We start from the raw sequence: 24,093 nt of genomic DNA, 5'->3' as shown, positions 1-24,093 counted from the left end.
CTCACCAAGGCTACATTTATTTAATTAAAAATACAGTAAAAAACAGTAATATTGTGAAATATTATTACAATTTAAAATAACTGTTTTCTATTTAAATATATTTGACAAAGTAATTTATTCCTGTGATGGCAAAGCTGAATTTTCAGCATCATTACTCCAGTCTTCAGTGTCACATGATCCTTCAGAAATCATTCTAATATGCTGATTTGCTGCTCAATAAACATTTATGATTATTATCAATGTTGAAAACAGTTGTGTACTTTTTTTTTCAGGATTCCTTGATGAATAGAAAGTTCAAAAGAACAGCATTTATCTGAAATACAAAGCTTCTGTAGCATTATACACTACCGTTCAAAAGTTTGGGGTCAGTAAGAATTTTTATTTTTATTTTTTGAAAAGAAATTAAAGAAATGAATACTTTTATTCAGCAAGGATGCATTAAATCAATCAAAAGTGGCAGTAAAGACATTTATAATGTTACAAAAGATTAGATTTCAGATAAACACTGTTCTTTTGAACTTTCTATTCATCAAATAATCCTGAAAAAAAAATATTGTACACAAATATTTTGTACAATTGTACACATTAAATGTTTCTTGAGCAGCAGATCAGCATATTAGAATGATTTCTGAAGGATCATGTGACACTGAAGACTGGAGTAATGATGCTGAAAATTCAGCTTTGCCATCACAGGAATAAATTACTTTGTCAAATATATTTAAATAGAAAACAGTTATTTTAAATTGTAATAATATTTCACAATATTACTGTTTTTTACTGTATTTTTAATTAAATAAATGTAGCCTTGGTGAGCAGACGAAACTTCTTAGTGGTTCCAAACTTTTGGACTGTACTGTATATGCATATTATTTATGTATACACAGTTTGTATACACATCTACAGAGTTTATTTTAATCCAGCCAAACCTGCCAAGTCTGAACATGATCAGTGAAGGCAGCATAAGCTTGCTTTGTGTCAAGAGTCTACTGATGATGCTTAAAACAATTTATGTAGCTGCATATTATTGCACATTTTACAAGATTTTATAGTGTTTTATCACTGGGGTTTTGAATAACTTTATTCTGTCTGTTTCCTCAGGGTCAGGGAGTGGTCAGAGAGTGGTTTGACATTCTGTCCAATGAGATCATCAACCCGGACTATGCGCTGTTTACACAGTCTGCCGATGGTAAATGACATCTCTAAAATACAGTGTAATTAGAATGTTTGTCCCCCATGTCAGCATCCCACCAGCCAACTTGATATTGGTCGGGTCAGGTGTTGCACCTATCAGCTGTTCTAACTGAACTATCGCCCTCTTCTGTCTGTCACACTCATCAATTCATATGGAAATATAGTGACAAAAAAAGTGTAAAGAAAAAATAAGAATGCAGTTCATGGAGTGGCATATGAATGGGTGTGATGTGGAATTATATGTTAAAGGCACAATATGTAATTTTATGCCACTAGAGGTCGCTTATTCAAAACAAAGGCGTAGCTTGACGTCTTGTTTTTCGTGGAGTCATGGGAGGTGTTGTCTTCGTGTCTACAGCCGCTGGAAAAAATCCTCGCTCGGCGGCTGCTATGAGACACTTGTTACACACTGCAGTAAACTAGATCGATATTAGGCATGGTAAAACATGGTACAAAAATAAGAGATTTATTTCTGTGAATGTGCAGAGACTTCTGATTCATTAACCTTTATTATTCAATAACTGGAAGAATAACAAAATGCTGTTAATGGTAAAATAATTTACGCTACAAACCAGTGTGTTTATGATTCTGATAATATATCTTTCAAACTGTTCAATTTGTTATTATATCAAGCAGCATGACAGATAAAATAACTGGAAGCGGATGAGACCGGAAGACCTCGACACAAATCGGCGTGTCCGCTCTTACGTTAAAAAAAATACAAGTGCAAAAAATACCACTCAGTTGAGCAATCGCCATGGAAGAGTCTGCTTTTACCATGTTGCACTTGCAGAGGGAAAAGATTGGATCAGATCTGAGCTGAGCTTCTTTCAGTGTGGGAAAAAGCTTATTGGTCACTGCCAAGGGGCAGCTTGAAGTTGTCTGAGGGTCTGCAGGGCCGTGAACTCGGCTGGGAGTCACTGGGGCCATTAACGTCCACCCGCTGAGAGATGCGGCCACACACAGTGACTCTAGACTCTATGAATGAATGACTTCAAATCAGCAAAGAAATATTGGCTAGTGGGAAATCATTTCCTCTGCGATTTGTGCAGAAATAGATACAATTCCCTTCTCTTCTCAGATGCACTGTGTTGTGTTTTTTATTTTTTTATTTTACAGGTACCACATTTCAACCCAACAGCAACTCCTCTGTAAATCCAGACCATCTGAACTACTTCCGGTTTGCTGGTCAAATCCTGGGTCTGGCCCTCTATCATCGGCAGCTGGTGAACATCTACTTCACGCGCTCCTTTTACAAGCACATTCTGGGTAACACACTCCACTCTCAGAGCAATTCTGTATCTGCACATCTTTTAATCTGTTTGATATACTATTTGCATGCATATATGTACAGATCAGAACTTGTATAGATGCACAATTGATATGCTTTAATCAAGTGAACTCAATACTTGTTCATCGTCACTGACCATGATTACAAGCACAAGAATAATCATATGCCAATCAGAAATTGTCATATGCCTCATGTTCACGTGTTAACCCAATAAGCCACAATCTGATTAAGCCAGTATTCCAGTTTGTAGAAATCCTGAGCGGAAGACAGCTGGCATATTTATTACCCAGGCTGCTGTGGGAAAATAACGTGCATGTAAACAGGAGTGTCTGACACATGCATAAAGTGTTATAATGTGATTTGTGTGTGATCTTCTGCAGGCATCCCGGTGAGCTATCAGGATGTGTCGTCCATTGATCCAGAGTATGCTAAAAATCTTCAGTGGATCCTGGACAATGACATCAGTGACCTTGGCCTTGAGCTCACCTTTTCCGTGGAGACGGATGTGTTCGGGACCATGGAAGAGGTCCCTCTCAAACCAGGAGGAATTACCATTCAGGTCACCCAAGACAACAAGGTAATATATATAGGCGTTCTGTCATTGTTTTCAATTAGAAGTGCCTCTGTTCTCTTTTATTAACCTTTGGAATCAACTGTAGGGAACAGTGGGGTAAGATGAGCCAGTTACCAGGCTAGTTAAAAGGGTAATATTCATACCATTTGTTTTAAATAATTTTCCTCATTAAAACTTTTACATATGAAATCAAAGGTACTTTTGAAAAAGATGTATTGTACTTTTTCAAATCAGTTTAAATCATTTACACGTTAGTTTTTTGTTAGGGACATTTGCCCTCATTTTAGTCACCCAAGACTACTGAGTACAAAGCATGATTGTGAAGAAGTGAATGATGGTTTGATTTGTCATGTTTCTGTGTTTGTCAGGCGGAGTATGTGCAGCTGGTGACGGAGCTCAGGATGACCCGAGCGATTCAGCCGCAGATCAATGCCTTCCTGCAGGGCTTTCACACTTTCATCCTCCCCTCACTCATCCAGCTCTTTGATGAATATGAGCTGGTCAGTAGATTCCTCCTCTCATCTCTGCATGAGACTCCTGCTTCTATCTCTTTATATTTTCATGTTGCATTTTTCATTTGGAGTTTCTCTCTGCTGGTTTTCTCTCCTGTGCTCACTGAAAAAAAATTTAAATTGTAAAAATAAAAAAAAAGAAACAACAACAACAACAAAAGTATGGAATGAGATGAAAGTATGAAGTATGGATTAAGATGAAAGAGCTGAGCACCAGTGAAATGAGCAGGTTAATTAGTTCATTCAAATACATCCTGTATATACAAGATTAATCCACAACGTAAACGTAATATTAGCACTTGCATTGAATACACAAGTAAACTGGAATCAAGTTACACTGTGATTCCATCAACAAACAATTCGTCTGTCCACACCAGATGCAACACAACTATGAGACGTGACAACATCAATCTTAAATAACAGGCAATGAGAAGGGCTTGTGGGCGGAGTCTCCCTGTAATCAAACTGCACTCGCAACCAAATCAAAAATCATAGCCATTTAGAAGAGTGTGTGGGCGGAGTCTCTGCAAGTGCACTGCACTCGCAACCATATCAATCACAAGCCACAGCCAATCAGAAGAGCGTGTGGGCGGAGTCTCTGCAAGTGCACTGCACTCGCAACCATATCAATCACAAGCCACAGCCAATCAGAAGAGTGTGTGGGCGGAGTCTCTGCAAGTGCACTGCACTCGCAACCAAATCAATCCAAAATCATCAATCCAAAATCACAGCCAATCAGAAGAGCGTGTGGGTGGAGTCTCTGCAAGCGCACTGTACTCGCAAACAAATCAAAAATCAAAGCCAATCAGAAGAGCGTGTGGGCGGAGTCTCTGTAAGTGCACTGCACTCGCAACTAAATCAATCCAAAATCACAGCCAATCAGAAGAGCGTGTGGGCGGAGTCTCTGTAAGTGCACTGCACTCGCAACCAAATCAATTACAATCTACAGCCAATCAGAAGAGTGTGTGGGTGGAGTCTCTCTGCAAGTGCACTGCAATCGCAAACAATCAATCCAAAATCACAGCCAATCAGAAGAGCGTGTGGGCGGAGTCTCTCTGTAAGCGCACTGCACTCGCAAACAGTCAATCCAAAATCACAGCCAATCAGAAGAGCGTGTGGGCGGAGTCTCTGCAAGCGTACTGCACTCACAACGAAATCAATCCAAAATCACAGCCAATCAGAAGAGCGTGTGGGCGGAGTCTCTGCAAGCGTACTGCACTCGCAACGAAATCAATCCAAAATCACAGCCAATCAGAAGAGCCTGTGGGCGGAGTCTCTGCAAGCGTACTGTACTCGCAACGAAATCAATCCAAAATCACAGCCAATCAGAAGAGCGTGGGGGCGGAGTCTCTGCAAGTGCACTGCACTTGCAACTAAATCAAAAATCACAGCCAATCAGAAGAGTGTGTGGGTGGAGTCTCTCTGCAAGAGCACTGCACTCACAACCAAATCAATCAAAAATCACAGCCAATCAGAAGAGTGTGTGGGCGGAGTCTCTGCAAGCGCACTGCACTCGCAACCAAAATCACTCAAAAATCACAGCCAAACAGAAGTGTGTGTGGGCGGAGTCTCTGCAAGCACACTGCACTCGCAACCAAATCAATCAAAAATCACAGCCAATTAGAAGAGTGTGTGGGCGGAGTCTCTGCAAGCGCACTGCACTCGCAACCAAAATCACTCAAAAATCACAGCCAAACAGAAGTGTGTGTGGGCGGAGTCTCTGCAAGCACACTGCACTCGCAACCAAATCAATCAAAAATCACAGCCAATTAGAAGAGTGTGTGGGCGGAGTCTCTGCAAGCGCACTGCACTCGCAACCAAATCAATCCAAAATAACAGCCAATCAGAAGTGTGTGTGGGCGGAGTCTCTGCAAGTGCTCTACACTTGCAACTAAATCAATCAAAAATCACAGCCAATCAGAAGAGTGTGTGGGCGGAGTCTCTGCAAGCGCACTGCACTCGCAACCAAAATCACTCAAAAATCACAGCCAAACAGAAGTGTGTGTGGGCGGAGTCTCTGCAAGCACACTGCACTCGCAACCAAATCAATCAAAAATCACAGCCAATTAGAAGAGTGTGTGGGCGGAGTCTCTGCAAGCGCACTGCACTCGCAACCAAATCAATCCAAAATAACAGCCAATCAGAAGTGTGTGTGGGCGGAGTCTCTGCAAGTGCTCTACACTTGCAACTAAATCAATTACAAATCACAGCCAATCAGAAGAGTGTGTGGGCGGAGTCTCTGCAAGCGCACTGCACTCGCAACCAAATCAATCAAAAATCACAGCCAATCAGAAGTGTGTGCGGGCGGAGTCTCTGCAAGCGCTCTACACTTGCAACTAAATCAATTACAAATCACAGCCAATTAGAAGAGTGTGGGCTGAGTCTCTCTGCAAGCGCACTGCACTCGCAACTAAAGCAAAAATCACAGCCAATCAGAAGAGTGTGTGGGCGGAGTCTCTGCAAGCACACTGCACTCGCAACCAAATCAATCACAAGCCACAGCCAATCAGAAGAGTGTGTGGGCGGAGTCTCTCTGCAAGCGCACTGTACTCGCAACCAAATCGATCAAAAACCCATTTGCTGTAACAAATCTCATTTGTACACATTCAAACACTTTTTAATGTGCCGCACCGGGTTTGACAGTCATGACAGATCTGAAATAACATGATGAGCATAAATTGACACATTATTAATACTTTGAGAGAGCTGTTTCTTTAAAAGTCCTAGGCCATGTTAGGAATGATTCAGTTCCCCTGAATCAGAACCTGGGTGTCTGTTTAGCTGCTGTGGATGCTTGATGGGATTGTTTGTTTCTGTGTTTGTGTGTGTTTGTGTTTGTGTAGGAGCTGCTGTTGTCAGGCATGCCTGAAATTGATGTGATGGACTGGAAGAGGAACACAGAGTACACTAGTGGCTATGACCTGCAGGAGCCTGTCATACAGGTATCCCATCAGCACCAGCACATACAAAACAATCATTCTGCCTCAGAGGGGTGGATGATGGAAGCAAATAATTGTAACAATTTTTACATATCACAATATACACATTTATTAATAGTGAGAGCACAAGTGCTTGTCAGAGACAGCAACAGTAGTAGAGGGTAAATTGCCTTATGGTTATTGTAACACTCATTCTTTGCAATGATGCAGTGATTAAAAACAATACATGGAAATGTATCAGTTCACAAATATCTACTGGTTTGTTGTTTCAGTCATTTTATAGCCCAGTCTGGTTGAAACCAGACTCTGATTAGAGACTTACATGTGTTTTTGTTGCAGTGGTTTTGGGAAGTGGTTGAAAATCTCACTCAAGAAGAAAGAGTCCTTCTCTTACAGTTTGTTACAGGAAGGTACGTGTAGTTATTTCCTCATGCTGTATTCAGGCACTTTAAATGGGAATGCTGTATTACTATTGTCAGAAAGTAACTATTGACCATGTATAAGCTTGTGACACTTACAGGGTACAATAGTGAATTAGCTCCTATGGAAGCTTGTGTCCGCCACTAAATAAAAAAATAAAAAAGGTATTTGCAAATTTTTCTCACGCAATTCTGAATTTATAAGTTGAAATACTGCCTTTTTTTTCTCAGAATTGCGAGATATAATCACAATTGCATCTTATAAAGTCAGAATTGTGAGATATAAACTCACAATTCTGAGAAAAAAACATCAGTCTTTTTTCCCTCACAAATTAACATTGTAACACGCAATTGTGAGATTATATGTCGCAATTCTGACTTTATAACTCGCAATTGTGTTTATATCTCGCAATTCTGAGAAAAAAGAGTTGTGAAATATAAACTCGAAATTGCGAGAAAAAAGTCAGAATTGTGAGATAAAAAATAAGAAAAGGTAATTGCGACTTTTTATTTCATGGCGGAAACAAGCTATCATAAGTTCCTTCATGGTACTGAGCTCTAAGAAGTTTTCTCTCTCTCTCTCTCTAAATTTTCCCCCTTAAAAGAAAAAAAATGGAGAGACTGAGAAAAAAGACTGAGAAAACAAATTGGGGAGAAAAAAATTAGAGAAGGAGAATTCTTTAGTGTCACAATTTTAAGGAAAGTTACATGTTTTGTAATGGAGGAAAATCCATTCCATGCAAAATGTTTTGGTAATATATTTAAAATAGTGTTTTTATATATATATATATATATATATATATATATATAAAAGGGGAACTACTATGCCCTTTTACAGAGTCTTGATGTTGTTTTTGGGCTCTACTAGAACAGGTTTTCCTGCTTGAATGTTGATTATTTTCCTCATATTCTCCATTGTTGCAGCTCCTCTCTTCCCAGTCTGTCAGTAACGCTACTGTCAGTAGCCCCTCCTTCTGAAAAGAGCAATGTGCTCTGATTGGTTGGCTGGAGCAGTGTGTTGTGATTGGTCAAGTGCTTAGAGCATGTTTGGGAAATGTCCCGCCCCTTACCATAACCACCAGTTTCAACACACTACTAACTAACTCAAACAGGCCCCGCCCCTTTATTCTGCGCATTGATTATTTAAATGAGGAATATTGTGACGTGTTCGTTCCCAGAGGAAAACTCAAGACTGCAATGGAGGCGTTTCAGGGAGTTCAGAAACAGTGACACTGATTTAGAGAAGAACACACTGTTTTGTGCTTTACTGAGATTTTTCATGCACAAACAGCAACATAATACCTTTTTTCTTTTGTCTAACAGTTCAAGAGTCCCTCACGGAGGATTTGCTTTCCTTATGGGCGGCAGTGGTCTGCAGAAGTTTACTATTGCCGCTGTGCCCTACACATCAAACCTACTGCCTACCTCAAGTACATGGTGAGAGACACGTGGATGGTGTTGTTCAGATAGGAGCACTAGAGGGCAATGTGGCTCTTCTGAGATTTCTGAGCTGTAAACGCAGAGCTGCTTTATAACATAATGATGAAGAGCTGGAGAGTGACAAAGAATAACAAATAGAAAAAAGTGCATGTAATGAAACCAGTATGACTCTCACAGTGTAGCATCACTTACCCATCTCTCTGTTCTCCCAGCATTAACATGCTGAAACTCCCAGAATACCCCAGCAAGGATGTCCTGCGTGATCGTTTGCTGGTTGCACTGCATTGTGGGAGTTACGGATACACCATGGCGTGACGCAGGCTGTTGTGTTTGCTGAGACTTCTGCTCTATGGACACGCAACGCACACACGACTGAGTTCAGGGATTCTTCAACACTACAATTCAAAAGCCTTTAAATTTAAAATCTATGACAAGGACATCAGTGGATAATGACAGGAATCAATGACACTCCAGGCACTGAGGCTGTTTTGCATGTATGAAACGGATGTCCAGGTCACATTTCACCATAAATTCAAAATAAGAAACTATATTTTGCATAAAGAAAACTAAGCCTTTTTAGGGCCTTTAAGGTTTTTTTTAATATATATATTCCCATTGCTGTAATAGTCATTTTTCTGTATTACATCAAACATCATTACCATTATACTTTTTTATTATTATTAAAATCTGCATAAATTACCAAGATACATAAATACTTGACTTTTTGTTTTCCACAGAATCTAATTTGTCATAAAAATAGGCTATGCATTTTTATTATTATTATTATTATTATTATTTTTTTTTTTTTATGTTGTTGGTGAAATATGACCCAGAGATGTTCTTGACAGGTTTCATGAGATTCACTCTTACTTCACATGCAAATGTCAGTTTTCTTTTACATTTATAACTGTATCCCAGGCTGTATTATTTCAGTTATTTGATGCTGTTCGACTCGCACCATGCTTCAGTTGCATGTGTGTGCGTGTGTGTGTGGATGCATGTGACAGTTAGATATTTATAGCTGATAAAGTCAACACATTATTGAAAATTGTGATTTTGAGAATAACAGTTTTTTTTCCTCTCTGTTGCATTGTTGTATTGGTCTCTTGTGGCACACTTTCAGTTAGTGTTCTAGACAGTTTTTTACTCTCTCATGATTATTGTGCCATATATATATTTTTATGTACTCAAATGTATTTGGTTATATATGGGGTTGTCAGCATAGTCCAAAAATTCTTAATTTTATATTAATGTCTGAATAGTTTCTGTGCATTTAAGTTATTATATGAAAGTATCAAATAATGTGTTAGGTGTGCCAAATATTCTCACCAACAAATCATATAGTTATCATCTTGTAAAACAAGGACAAGTCAAGAAATGGTTTTGAAAAAGGGAAGTCAAGTCATTTTAGGAATGTACAATATCTTTACTATTGGTTGTGAATTAAAGTGAAACTGTAGATATATAAATCTATTTATTCTAATTTATCAATATGATTTGGGATTCAAATTTGTTTTTATACTTGTAATAACAGAATATACTGCACAATCTTTTGGATATTACAGGTGGGCATCAAAAATATTAAAGTATGGATTTTATTACAAATGAAGCTAACTAGAGTTATAATTTATTTGTGTTTAACCATTTTAACGGGTTTCATCAAGCATAATTCATATCCATAAATCATAGGATGAATTCCACATTAAAGTGCATTATTTGAGCAAATCCCCAGGCTAGAGTACGAGCTATAGAGAGCTGCAGCAATGATGTATTTTTGTTGGCCAACCAACAAGTTTGCATCACCTCGGTTCCCTCGACAACAAACCAAAAGGATTTTTGGAAACACTTTAGTATAGGGAACACATATAAACGACTTTTCCCTCAATAAACTCCTAATTTACTGCTTATTAATAGTTAGTAAGGTAGTTGTTAAGTTTAGGTATTGGGTAGGATTATAGGATGTAGAATATGATCATGCAGAATAAGACATTGATGTGTGCTTTATAAGTAATAATAAACAGCCAAAATTCTAGTAATATGCATGCTAATAAGCAACTAGTTAAAAGACCCTAAAGTAAAGTGTTTCTGGATTTTTAATATGCTTTTGGGTTATAGCAGAAACTAAACTCAAATGTTTTTGAAGACTATATACACAATCGGCAGAAGTAAAAAGTTAAACGTATGCTATGAACGAACTACACCATGGTCACACCAACATCACCATCATTAAAGCAGAAGTCCGTAACTTTTTTTGGTTAAAAATGATCCAAAATAAATTTTTGAGCAAGTACATAATCAGCCAGTGTTCAAAACTATCTCCTTACCTTAGCCCAATTCACAACGGTACTCTTGTAATAATGTTTTATAATAAATCGATCCTGGTGGATTTCCGCGGGAAATTCGAGCATGCAGCCGTTCGTTTGTGTCATTATGTCACGTCTCTAAACAGAAAGGAGGAATCCCAGCTAGTAGGCTATGGCATGTGAAGATGCTGCAGGTGGCGGATCATTTATAGCCTTTTCTCACAGCAGATGGAGTAACTTATCATTCCACAAATAACTGCAATTGCAGGTTTCAAACAGAGATGGTGACAAAAAGGCTAAACTTACGGACTGCAGCTTTAAGTTACCTCTTTCAGTCTTTATTTAAAAACAAATCCCTGAAATGATAATAAGCTGTTCCATCATGTCGTAATTACCGTAATTACAAACTGTCAACACGTGACCTAGTAGGAGTTGTTCTTAAACTCTGACATTAAACTGTTGTTAATGTTTACATCTGTAGTCCCATTTAGCCACTTGTTAGCAACCGCCTTTTTCATGACAATAAAACATGAAAATATCTTGACCTTTCAGGCAAAAAAACATTCAAAAAACCCACTGACTTTGTGCCGATGGAGCTAAAATGCAAACTGTCTGGGTTTTGGCCTACAAAAATATGTCATTCCAAGCAAGCTACTAAATAGCAGTGATGAATAATCAACAGCACTAATAATACAGCTTTCTTTAAAAAACTACAGTTGACACAAAAACCTCCATAATTCCAGCTTTCATTTTATTTTGCAGAAGCTCAGCATCTTGAACACGACCAAACAGTGTGGTACGCATCGATTTCTGCCTAGTAGTGTGCCATAGTGTGTATGAGGCCCTTGGCAGTTGGCGAAAGCGCTGTTTTGATGTCACCTGCTCACTACGGTAGTGCTATTGTAATTGCAAGCTGCTCTCCATGGCAACGCAGCATCCAGAGCAAGAGCGACTCAGCATGAGGGCTCGCCCGGAGCTGGGACAGATGCAAACTAAACATATGTCACCATGACAGCCAAGCAAAAACAAGTTTGAAAGAGTCAGAGAAGCAGGGGGAACTAGAATAAGCTCGAATAGAATTGAACATACATAAGTACGTATTACATGTCTGCGATTTGTGGTGTCATCAATGGACAGATGGAACAAGTACAGATTGTACTTTTCATGCTATTGTGCTTTTCCGGAAAGTTTTGGTGGTTCACACCCTTTTGTGTGACATGTATGACTCTTGCATCCCATTCCAATACAATCTGTTCCAGCTCAACTGAAGTTCCAGTCCATGAAATTGGAAAGAATGGGGAGGTTTCGCTCCACACTGAGACACCTTCATCCTTCCAGCTTTCAGATTCTCATGTGATTGTACAGTAATCAACTGCTGAATCATCCTGCCATATATATCATATATTACGTGGAATTGCTGTTTACAAATGATTTGTGGTGACTTCCATTTTCCTTAGGCACATTAAAAACGAGATTTGTATTAGCACTTCAATCGAATTTAGCTGAAAACTAACAAGTGTTGTGTGGGGTTGGAGATTTGGACATCTTTAGACCATCATTATCTGTGGATCAGAACACACTCAGGATTTGACACAATTTGTGATTGCTCCTGCTCTAATAAGATCTGATTAACCTGCAGGTGGTTCCGGTAGATTTGCATTTCTCTGAGGCATCACACAAACCCTGAAGCTGCACACCGATGTTTTTAACTTACAAAAAACAACCAAGGTAACAGATATATGGTCAAATACAAAACCATTGAAAAACGAACAGGACCCAGGTCTCGGTTACGGTGTGGACTGCGTATGTAAAGTAAAAATAATGCAACACTAATAAAATGCATCTTTGAATGTAGTAATAAGTAAACTTGTGGAATCAAGTTTTGCTTCATGCCTCCACAGGGCCAACGGCCAGAGTTTGTTGGCCCACCGAATACCTTGGTCCAATGTCGTTATTTTCATTTTTGCGCACAAAAAGTATTCTCGTCGCTTCATAACATTAAGGTCGAACCACTGTAGTCATGTGGACTATTTTAACGATGTCCTTTCAACCTTTCTGGGCCTTAAAAGGTGCAATGTCGTTGCTGCCTGTGTGTGGTTCAGAAACCCTCGGATTTCATCAAAAATATCTTAATTTGTGTTCCAAAGATGAACAAAGGTCTTATGGGTTTGAAACGACATAAGGGTAATTAATGACAGAAATTTCATTTTTTGATGAACTAACCCTGCCCGTGAACCAATCATCTCTTCCTCTTGACTACTAGTTACAGCGCCAAATAAACATGAATGAACATCAGAGGGTATGTTGAAAGAACAAGTAAAACTTAATGAAATGTGTCATGATTTATGTAATTGCTCAATCAGTATTTCAACCGCAGTAATTTTTTACCTCAGAAAAGGCATTCAATAAACTGTGCAGGTAAAATATATGCACTATATTATATATTCATTATATTTTTATTCTCATACAACTAAAAAGTTATTATTATTATGTTATTATTATTAAAATGCCTTTTGTGCAATTATTTACAAATAAGTGGTTAATTAACCTTTAATAATAATGTACCAGCTGACAGGGTTCCCAGTATAATGTACATTAGTTGAGAAAGATTATTTTTCCCTGAGAAAATTCCATGTATATATCCAAAAGAATCGATACTGAATCGAGACTGAGACTGAAATTGAATCGCAAGCTTATGAATCAAATCGTGATTTTTTTTTTCAATAACACTACCTTACTAATGTTTAGTAACATCAGCAAATATTATTACATGTGATTAAGAGATCAATAGAACTAGATGGTACAGCTCAAAGTCATCATATAAAGCTACTTGTCTGAAGAAACCGAAAGTTTATTTGCTTGCATGAAGTCACATCAATTTCAGCTATAACAACATACAGGTGCTGGTCATATAATTAGAATATCGTGAAAAAGTTCATTTTTTTTTATTGTAAATTATTTTTAAAAATGAAACTTTCATATATTCTAGATTCCCTACATGTAAAGTAAAACATTTCAAAAGGTTTTTTTTTTTTTTTTTTTTTTTTTTTTTTTATAAATTTTGATGATTAGAGCGTACAGCTCATGAAAGTCCAAATTCCAATATCTCAAAATATTAGAATATTTACATTTGAGTTTCATTAAATGACCATCCCTACAGTATAAATTTCGGGTATCTCTTGTTCTTTGAAACCACACTAATGGGGAAGACTGCTGACTTGGCAATGGTCCAGGAGACAATCATTGACACCCTCCACAAAGAGAGTAAGTCACAGATGGTCATTACTGAATGTGGTGGCTCTTTACAGAGTGATGTATCGAAGTATATTAAATGCAAAGTTGACTAGAAGGAAGAAATCGGGTAGGCAAAGGTGCACAAGCAACAGGGATGACCACAAGCTTGAGAATACTGTCAAATAAAGCCGATTCAAACACTTGGGAGAGCTTCACAATGAGTCGAATGAAGCCGGAGTCAGTGCATCAAGAGCCACCACACTCAGACATCTTCAGGAAAAGGACTACCAAGCCACTTCTGAAACAGAAACAACGTCAGAAGCATCTTACCTGGGCTAAGGAGAAAAAGAACTGGACAGTGAACAGTGGTCGAAAGTCCTCTTTTCAGATAAAAGTAAATTTTGCATTTCATGTTGAAATCATGGTCCCAGAGTCTGAAGGAAGACTGGAGAGGCACAGAGTCTAGTGGGAAGTTTCTGAAGTTAGTAATGATTTGGGGGGCTGTGACGTCTGCTGGTGTTGGTCCATTGTGTTTTATCAAGTGCAAAGTCAATGCAGCCATCTTCCAGGAGATTTTGGAGCACTTTATGCTTCCATCTGCTGACAAGCTTTATGGAGATGCTGATTTCCTTTTCCAGCAGGACTTTAGCACCTGCCCACAGTGCAAAAACCACTTCCAAGTGGTTTGCTGACCATGATATTACTGTGTTTTATTGGCCAGCCAACATGCCTGACCCCTGAATCTATGGGATATTTTCAAGAGAAAGATGAGAAACAGTCGATCCAACAATATACAGATGATCTGTAGGCTCAATAGTGCCTCAGCAGTGCCACAGGCTGATCACTTCCATGCCACACTTCACTGATGCTGTAATTTGTGCTAGAGCAAGTCATTTGCTGTAATATGTGCTGCCGACCAAGTATTGAGTGCACAAATGAACATACTTTAAAGAACTTGAACTTTTCTGTTTTGAAAATCCATTTTTTGATTGATCTTAGGAAATATTCTAATATTTTGAGATACTGGATTTTGGACTTTCATGAGCTGTACGCTCTAATCATCAAAATTAAAAAAAAAAAAAAAAAAAAAAAAAAAAACTTTTGAAATGTTTTACTTTACATGTAGGTGTTACATATCCCTTGTCTCCCGGACTCCATTTCCCAGGATCCTCTTGTTCTCCACACCTGCACTCACTTCCCTCGTCATCTCCCCATCATCACTGATCATCATCACCTGGACTTCCTCGTTTGCACTCCCTTTATATTGGACTCACTCCCTTCACTCCTTGTCTCTTCTGATTGTTGTATAGTGTGTATGCGTATGCTTCTGCTTTGTGTCTAGTCATTAAACTACCCATCATTGTGGATTTCTGCTTACGCTTTGTCTCTACTGCATCACACCGTAACAGTAGGGAATCTAGAATATATGAAAGTTTCATTTCTAAAAATAATTTACAATAAAAAAAATGAACTTTTTCACAATATTCTAATTATATGACCAGCACCTGTAATGTGGAGTGTATTCATACATGTTTCATTTTCCATCTGTCATCCTTATTCACTGGGTAAGAGATTGCAGTGACTGACATTATACTCATTTTTTTTTTTTTTTTTTTCCATAGAATACTTCTAATGAAAATGCAACCATTCTCTTGGGTTGTTTGCTGGATCATTTAATTTACTACCTCAACAACAGCATGAACTGATGATTGCATCTTTGGAACATATCACAAAGGTCTCACTGTGATGTAAACTACAGAGCTCGAGTACAGTTATAGGGAAGGGAAGATGAAACATCCTTGTTCACTTTCTTTCTCAACACTACCCCATTTTTGTCTGCCCTAGACACTCTCAGCCCTAGACATGGAAACATGTCTTAGAGAATTATATGCACATTAATAGTCTCTTGACAAGAAGAGGTTTCACAGGCTTCTTAGTACTTGTTCCAAAGAAAAGAAAAAAAAAAATCACATGTGGTTGGAAATGACATCATTTATGTCTGGCACCACTATATGTCATTTCTCCTTTTAATTATTGCTGTAGCCAGCAGAATTCCCCCTGGGAGCAATAAATTGTTATTAAGTCTCACCTTGTCCTTGTGGTCTTTTATCAAATTATAGGTGAAAGTAAGGGTTCCTTGATCTTTTTTCCTCATGTGAGTGTATTGTGGAGCTTAGAAATCATTTCAATCTGTAAAACTCCAATTGCCAGACTTCCATCAGTCAGTTTCCACTGACTGCCAATTGTACATTCATGGGCCTTATTTGTTTTCAAAGGTTCTTGTTATAGATGTCGTCTGTGTTGAATGGGTGTTACAAGGATAATCATCAAGGTCTGGAGGGGATCTTTAATTATTAGAGTGAAGAATGATGCAACTATCCGAGATGATCCCTTGTGATTTTCCAACTCAAGAACCTGTACAGGCAGTTGTTTATTTTGTAGGCTTCATCGTGTAGTAATTGTCTCCAGCCCAATTAAGAGATCTTAGCTAGGCTAGTTCCATCCCAGGACCAAGGGCACCAGCAGCTAACATCTTGCATTTAGCAGCCCCACCTTGTTCATGTCACAGAGATTTGTTGTGCTGCTGAATCTGACCTGCTGAAGCTGAGCCTTTTTCTATGGGTTTGTCGGCATGGGTTAATATTTCAACACTCCCACCTAGAGCAACCCTTTCACCAGAGTACAGCATTTTGACAGCTTCCCAACAGGTGCAAACACCAAATAATCCATTGAAAGTGAAAGTAACGTGTAGCCTAGTATGGTGTCCCATACTCCGAATTTGTGCGCTGCATTTCACCCATCAAAGTGCACACACACAGCAGTGATTATTGAACACACAAACACACACCCGGAGCAGCGGACAGTCATTTTTACCGTGGCTACAGGGGAGCGATTGGGAGTTCGGTGCCTTGCTCAAGGGCACCTCAGTTGTGGATAATAAGAGTGCAAGAGAGCACTGTTCATTCACACCCCCACCTACATTTCCGGCTGGTACTGAGACTTGAACCCATGACCTTGGATGCATAGCAAAGGATCCTCTTTTGCTACTAAAATGAAGAGCTGGTAGTGGTCATGTCAGTTTTGATATGGGGTCAGAATATATTCCTGAGTCAAGCATCATGTGTGAAATTACTGCAGTGCCTGAAATGGTGACATGCATTCTCAGGCCAGTACCTCTGCTTAAAACAGTTTACTTGTTGGATTCTTGGCACTGTATATAGATATTTGCATACCACTGGAGAACCACTTTTTTTGCACTTTGGCAAAGACCCTAACTGTGCATATTTGTCCCTTGTCACTTCATTTATATCTCTCATTGCACATCACTAACAATATGTTTCTAATGCCTGGGTATTTCACAAGTGGGGATGTGAGTCCTCATAATTTCTGTAAAATTTGCCTTCAGCCTTCCATTCGATGAAATGAATGGGGTTTCCAATGAAGACTTCTTGCTCTGGCATAAGAAGTCTGTTCATCCATTTTCCAAACTGCTTGTCTTGTCTCATAGGCAGAGAAACACCCTGGACCAATGGCCAGTCCATTGCAGGAAATCTTTTCAGTGTACTGTCTAGAAAAAATTGAGAATGGCAGGACACATCTGCACGAGGAGTTGAAGATGATGATATGGAATTGCTTGGCTGTCTAATTGAAGCTGAAGACAGGCCACTCTTTAGGTTAAATTCTGCTGCAGTCTGTCATTTCAGTCACTCTTACTAAAGGAGTCTGACTGAATATGCACTGGCCAGTTATGCAAAGTTTTTATGCTATGAACTCATTAAATTACTGTAGTAGAAGTAATGTCTACTGCTGTAGATGTGCTTCATTTGCTTTTTTTGTCCCCATAGAGTTTTTTCTGTGCCCATCACCTTGAGAAAATGTGCTTAAAAATAAGAGTCCTTACAGGAATTATAATAAATAAATGGCCACTAACAACAACAATAAGAGGACTATCAGGGTGGGACCGAGTGCCATAAGAACAGAGCGAGGCCGGAGGAATGAGTGGTAATGAGTGACTCCTGTGAAGCACACCAGTCCTAAGTTGCCACAGTGTGTTTTAAGGATTCCTGTGCAAAGGTAATGTAGCACAATTTGAGGTTTATACTCATAATTTAAAGCCTAATTATTTAAATGAGCATGACCGGTCAGATTCGGTCTTGACTGGACACAAACCAGAGGAACAGAGTGGCATAAATCAGCCCAGGCCTTGGTTCAGTTTCTCAGCAGCCCGAGCCTAAAAGCAGCATCTAATGAACAACATGACAGAGGTAACAGTACCATATGACATCTTCTGGGAAGGAAACAAGAGAGATGGTTATAAGACTGTAATGTTGATAGCCCTACAATTGAAGAAGAGTTATTAGCAAACCAGGAGAGGTGCTGACTCCAAAAGACAGCATTCTTGCAGGTGAAACAAAGCACTGACTCAAGGCCGCTCATCTGGCCTTTAGTGAAAACCCAAGGACAGACTAAGGGAAGTACTTAAATGTCAAGAGAACTAACTCTCTACAAAAATGCCACACAAACCACTGACCCCTGTTGGAAACCACATCCACTCAAAGACTATGGGTGCGGAAGATGTGATCCACGACAGTGGTCGGGGTTGGCCAACTGGAAACAGACAATGGTCAAAGTAAAAGAGACTCAAATGAAGAGATGTTCTTGGTTTTAATGAATAGAACATGTTTAACCTGGAAATTTTTCAGCATTAAGTGTAACTGGAACATGAATCTACAGTAAATTTAAAAATAATCATAGAAAATAGTGAAGACCTCCTCATTTCAGAACACCTCTGCATGTCACTGTTAATTGGGCGGGTTTCCTCTTGGTACTCCAGTGTCCCCCACACAGTGCAAAGACATGCTGGTTAGGTGGATTGGACATACCAATTTGGCTATAGGTGTGTTAGTTCCAAGCCATGTAATGGATAGGTTTGGGGAAAGACCTGGCAACCTACCCTGAAAAAACACTGCCAAAAAAAAATAAATAATAATAATGAACAGAGATGGCCGTAGAATCACCAAGAGTCGGTTATGACTGGAATGGTTAATGAGAGAGATAGTGTTAATTAATTAGCAATTCTCTCAAATGGTTTGGGTGTGCAGAGTATTCACAGCTTATATGGGCTGCACGTCCCTGATATAAGCTAGATTCCCAGCCAATATAGCATGGTGTGGCCCAGATGGGTGTCACCTGGGCAGCCTAACTGGGGCCCAGACATTTTTGTCCACAGTTTCCATGGAGGCCCCACATGGGTTAGCCCAGATGAACTGAACACTGCTCAGTGTGCACACTACAGGCTGTTAAATGAAACACAGAAACATGCTGGAGTTAATGAGATAATTAGGTGATAATGAGCAGAATCACTGAAGGACAGAGAAACAACAAGAACTACGACTTACTTCAACCACAACCTTCGATGAAATCAACTGAAGATAAAAGACATTAAATCTCTGAAGATCTGATTAAACATCTCCACAAACAGCATTATCAGCTTCACTTATTACTAACCAGACTGACTTTATTTCTGACATTCATCTACAAAAGTTGTTATTAAGAATTACCAGAGGTTTGGATGTTGATGATTTGTTGAAAATAAGTTTGGTTTGATGTCACCGTGATCGAGGTCAGCGCTTACTTCAGTTAGGCAGTTTGACTCTTGACTGTTTTAGTGTTTCTTTGGCTGTTCGAACGCTCAAACAATCAGAATCAAGAGCCGGAACTATCCGTTTTATAATATAGTATTTACAGCACTTTGTTAATGAATGTTACAGCATACTGTAGTATTAACTATAAACACTGTAGTATACTTTAGTTTTTTTACTACAGTAAACTGTAATTTTTTGTAGTATAACTGTTTTGAATAGCCATATTTAGCGATCTCTTGCCTCTGTTAGTTCCTTGATTGTCACATGATATATGCCTCTTCTTTTACTGAGGCATTTGTGGACAAAAGGGGCAGAGCGCCCTCCGGCTGCAAGTAGCCTATGAATTAAAAACACAGCATCCAGCGCTCATAATGATGACAATAAATATAGAATAATAAATATTACTCCTCTGTATAGAAAATTGATATAAACATATGAGAATCCATCAATATTTCTCCAAATGTGTATGCTTTTAAGCATATTAAGAAATTATGGTCAATATAAGATTTTAAGAGTCAAAATGTGAAGCTTGAGTCTTAGATCTTTTTAATGATGTATAGTTTGTCAACTGCACATCAACATTTAGTATACTAGTACTATAATATAACAAATATAGTAGCCTATATGAAATGCCCTAGAGGTAGGAATGTCCAGACGCTTTGCATCACAGAAATACATTATATTTTAAAGTATATTAAAATAGAAAACCATTATTTGGTTAGAGACTTGAGACTTCTTTTAAAAACATTATAATGGCAATGTGTTCAATCTTTTGACTGGTTGTGTAATTTAACATAGGCCTATACAAAATTTTCTTCATATCATGTGCAATAATACGTGCATGCATGAGATCACAAAAATCATGTTTTTTTTTTGTCCTGAGTGGACTTTAATCCTGTTATCAGCATGATCACAGAGGGTTTTTTCACAGCCTACCTGACTGAAAGGCCTCATTAATATGCAAGTCATTTCAGGTCATTATTATTCAATTCTTTTGTCTTCTCAGGTGAGAATCACCCATTATACATGAGGATTCACGCCTCCATGCATACTGTGTTTCTTGACCAAAAGTGTCTTAGAAAATTTAAATCTCTCTATTGTTTTATATGAAGGAGTAGGAAGGATAATTTTTACTTCATTCTGAAGCAAAAACAACCTCCAATACCCAGAATCCTTGTGAACACAGTTTTAATATTTTTTTTTGGCCTTATTTCAGTGACTTAAGTTTTTTGTTTTTTCAATAACCACGCATAAACGTTATTCCTTCAAAAACACAAACATGTACATACATGTTCCTCACATATTATTGTAGCCTAGTTTGTGCTGAATACAGTGTAATGACACTTTTGTCATTAATATGTTTATGAACAACTGAAAAAAGCACAAATGTCAGGGCATGTCAAAACTTCTCCAGGGCCCCAAAAATCCTCAGACCCCTGAGGGTTAACAACATACTAATTTCTTGTTCCCAAATAAACAAATTTATCTCCCTCTAAATATCCAACAGAGGCCTCCTCAAAAATTCTAAATTAATGTAATTATTAAAGCAATTTAAAACCCCGGGCATCTAAATGGTGGAGCAGACCTGCGGTCAAGGGGGGGACTGCAAGTCAGGGAGTGGCGTTTGCAACCTCTGAAATTGGTGCAGAGCTGGGATCAGTTTGGCTGGGCTGATGTGGATCTTTTTGCATCAGCAGAAAACATGCACTACCTATGGGCTTACCCACTGAGAGGAGGATCTGATGGCAGCGGGGCTCCCAATCAATGTCATGGCGACAATACGGAGTGCTAGGGCACCATTGGCAAGGGGGCTTTATGCGTTGAAGTGGCGCATGTTTGAAGCTTGGTGCAGGCGAAGATCTTTATCTCCGTATCAGTGCCTGATTGCAGGGATACTGACTGTTTTACAGGAATTGTTGGAGGAAGGTCGTTCCCATTCCATGTTAAAAATGTATTTGGCAACCATTTCAGCATATCATGAGGGCATTAATGGTGCTGCACCAAGTCCGTACCCGCTTGCCATTCAGTTCCTTAGAGGGGTGTCTTAGGCCCATTAGAAAATCAATGGTGTCATCATTGGACCTGATTGTAGTTTGGGGGCTATGTGTGAACAGAATCATTGGATCTAAGGATGCTCGCGCTGGCATCAGCGAAACGCGTTGGTGATCTCCATGTGCTGTCGGTGCATCCTTGTGCATTAAATTTGCATTGGATGAATCAAGAGTCCTGTTGCATCCATATACGCTTAGAGTCATGTCGGGGGCATATAGTGCGCTCTCGTTCGAGCTGCCCGCCATTTAAATCTCTCTATTGACTTGGAGGAAGTCAGGAGATTTTATGCTTTGTGCCCAGTGCAAGTTTTATGCAGATACATTAAGCAGACGCAGACTGTGTGCTCTTCTTACCAGCTTTTTGTATGCCAACCTGGCCTCTTTCTAAACAGCGTTTTTCTCATTGAATTGTGGAGGCTATTTCTATAGCATATAAAAGTAAAGTGTTGCCTCTGCCTGCAGGGGTGCATGTGCACTCTATGAGGGGCATGGTGAGGCCCTTGGCATTGTTTAGAGGAATGTCTGTGGAAGATATTTTGTGCGACCACCAGTTGGGCATCACCACACATTTGTTTGATTATACCGACTGCTTACTGCAGAGGTTTTAAAGCAGGGGCCATCGCTCCCTTGAAATACATTTATTTCAGTGGACATTGGGGGGAATGAATATATGTCTCATAGTCATGTGTTGTACCGAGTGAACCGACTGAATGGAAACATTGAGTTATGCATATAACTACTGTGCCCAGTAGGAGGGAAACGAGGTACAACACATTGCAGGGCACATGACCGATCTAACGTATCCTTATAGAAATTTGTTGCCCATTCTCAATGGGAAAGTTCCCAAGCAACATTGCCCATAAAATGTTGCCCCATGCATCATCACCTTTAGACTTTAGACTTCTGATGTGGCTCAGCGAAATTTGTCTTGCTTTAATTGCCAAAGATCAAACTTATCACATGACCTTAACACATTGCATGTTTAATTTAGTGGTTTAACAAAATGTTTATATACTTAAGAAACAGTATATAAAAGGTAATTTGACTTATGAAAGTAAGTATGGTGTTAATGCAAAAATTCACAAACAGCAAGCCAGCAGGTACACAGGCTCCCCTCACAGCAATGCCCCAAAGGACACATACTGCAGTGCTCACAGACGGTTACCATGATCGGACAACAGTAGTAACATGTTCTGGCATTCTTGTTACAGGAGCTGCTCTCGCTCATTAATTCTCTTGCCTGCTCCCCGCATGCAGCTGGGAGGACGATGGGTGCCGAGAATAAGCATTGCCAGATTGTATAGTTTTAAAGAGCATTTAATATGCAAAGTGCTCTCTCTTACATGAATTGCTTTTGACGTGCTGTTGGAATGTTTGGCTATACTATCTTCTGCTGCCATCCAGTAATTTACATTCTCACACTTTTATTTAAACAAGGGTCACTTCACACACAAAATCTCACTTATAACTTTTTTTTTTTTAAATGTAACTATGGAAGCCAATAAAGTGGTTGTTTGTTTAGGACACACATTTCACTTGTAGCATTTATATCAGTTTTATATCAGTCACACTGAGAGATTTGTCTATGACCTTGCTTCACTGTAGGAGGCTAAGCCTGCATGATATATTCAATCTAAAATGAGCATTTTAAAATTCAGTTAACGGTTCAGCTTCAACTTTCATTTTCATTATATTATTTAAATATATATTTTTTTAAAAATCCCCAAAGGTGCCTATATTTTTGTATTATCCATTACTCCTTATCCTAAAAACTATTGCTCACTATTGTGAATGTTTAAGTACCTTATTAGTGCTAAAGCAAGAATAACTATAGGATTTTGATACCCTTGATCCCGTTCCTCTCTCCCACCTCCACTTGCAATGTGTATAAACATTGGCCGCCAAGACGGTGAAAGTAGCAAATTCCATACAATGAACAATTTGGGTCTGTAATGGGTGACCACTTGATATCCAATGTAAATCCATTTGAGAATCACCGATTCAGATGCCACTGAAAAGCAGAGGTGAGTCTTTCTGTGGGTAGAAACTGTATTCATGTCAACCTATGGCCTTTAGATCAAAGTAAAATGCGGCAGCCGAGGGCATTAGAGTCAAAGTCAACCCACGCGTAATAAGTGAACAGCAGTATGAATGAACATGCTTTCTCTATGTGTGCATTTAAAAGTCTGTGCGTAGAAATGCACATATTTTTCTTCTACTTCAATTAAATTATTGAAATGGTTTACTGCTATTTGAGTGTGTGTGGTTGCTTGTAAATGTATGTGTTATCACAGTTTTCTCCTAGCTCTTTTGCTTGCTATCGCTCATGAATACACATCAGTGCTTCACAGAGTCTACAGGTCAGCGTGTCAAAGCGTTAAATGTGTTTGTGAGTTTGAATTCCCTTCACCTCTGTTTGACATTGGCTCAGATGCATTGCTCTCTGTACTTTGGCTGCTGTGCACTACTTTCCCCTTTATTTTGTGCTGTGAAT

General features: G+C 39.0%; 1 protein-coding gene across 1 annotated transcript in view; it reads left to right on the top strand.

Moving 5' to 3' along the window:
• Positions 1 to 9,980, top strand: part of hace1 (HECT domain and ankyrin repeat containing E3 ubiquitin protein ligase 1) — a 29,841-nt gene extending 19,861 nt beyond the window's left edge. The window contains exons 17-24 of the mRNA XM_048153004.1: positions 1,099 to 1,186; positions 2,311 to 2,460; positions 2,863 to 3,059; positions 3,425 to 3,556; positions 6,412 to 6,510; positions 6,847 to 6,917; positions 8,250 to 8,363; positions 8,579 to 9,980. Coding sequence (XP_048008961.1) covers positions 1,099 to 1,186; positions 2,311 to 2,460; positions 2,863 to 3,059; positions 3,425 to 3,556; positions 6,412 to 6,510; positions 6,847 to 6,917; positions 8,250 to 8,363; positions 8,579 to 8,681 — 954 coding nt within the window. The 3' untranslated portion in view covers positions 8,682 to 9,980. The remainder of the gene's footprint in view (positions 1 to 1,098; positions 1,187 to 2,310; positions 2,461 to 2,862; positions 3,060 to 3,424; positions 3,557 to 6,411; positions 6,511 to 6,846; positions 6,918 to 8,249; positions 8,364 to 8,578) is intronic.
• Positions 9,981 to 24,093: the final 14,113 nt, after the last annotated feature.

Source organism: Megalobrama amblycephala, linkage group LG13 (genome assembly GCF_018812025.1).
Source record: "Megalobrama amblycephala isolate DHTTF-2021 linkage group LG13, ASM1881202v1, whole genome shotgun sequence".
Lineage (NCBI taxonomy): Eukaryota > Metazoa > Chordata > Actinopteri > Cypriniformes > Xenocyprididae > Megalobrama > Megalobrama amblycephala.
Note: the sequence above shows the minus strand (reverse complement) of the source record. Positions and strands in the feature narration are given on the sequence as shown.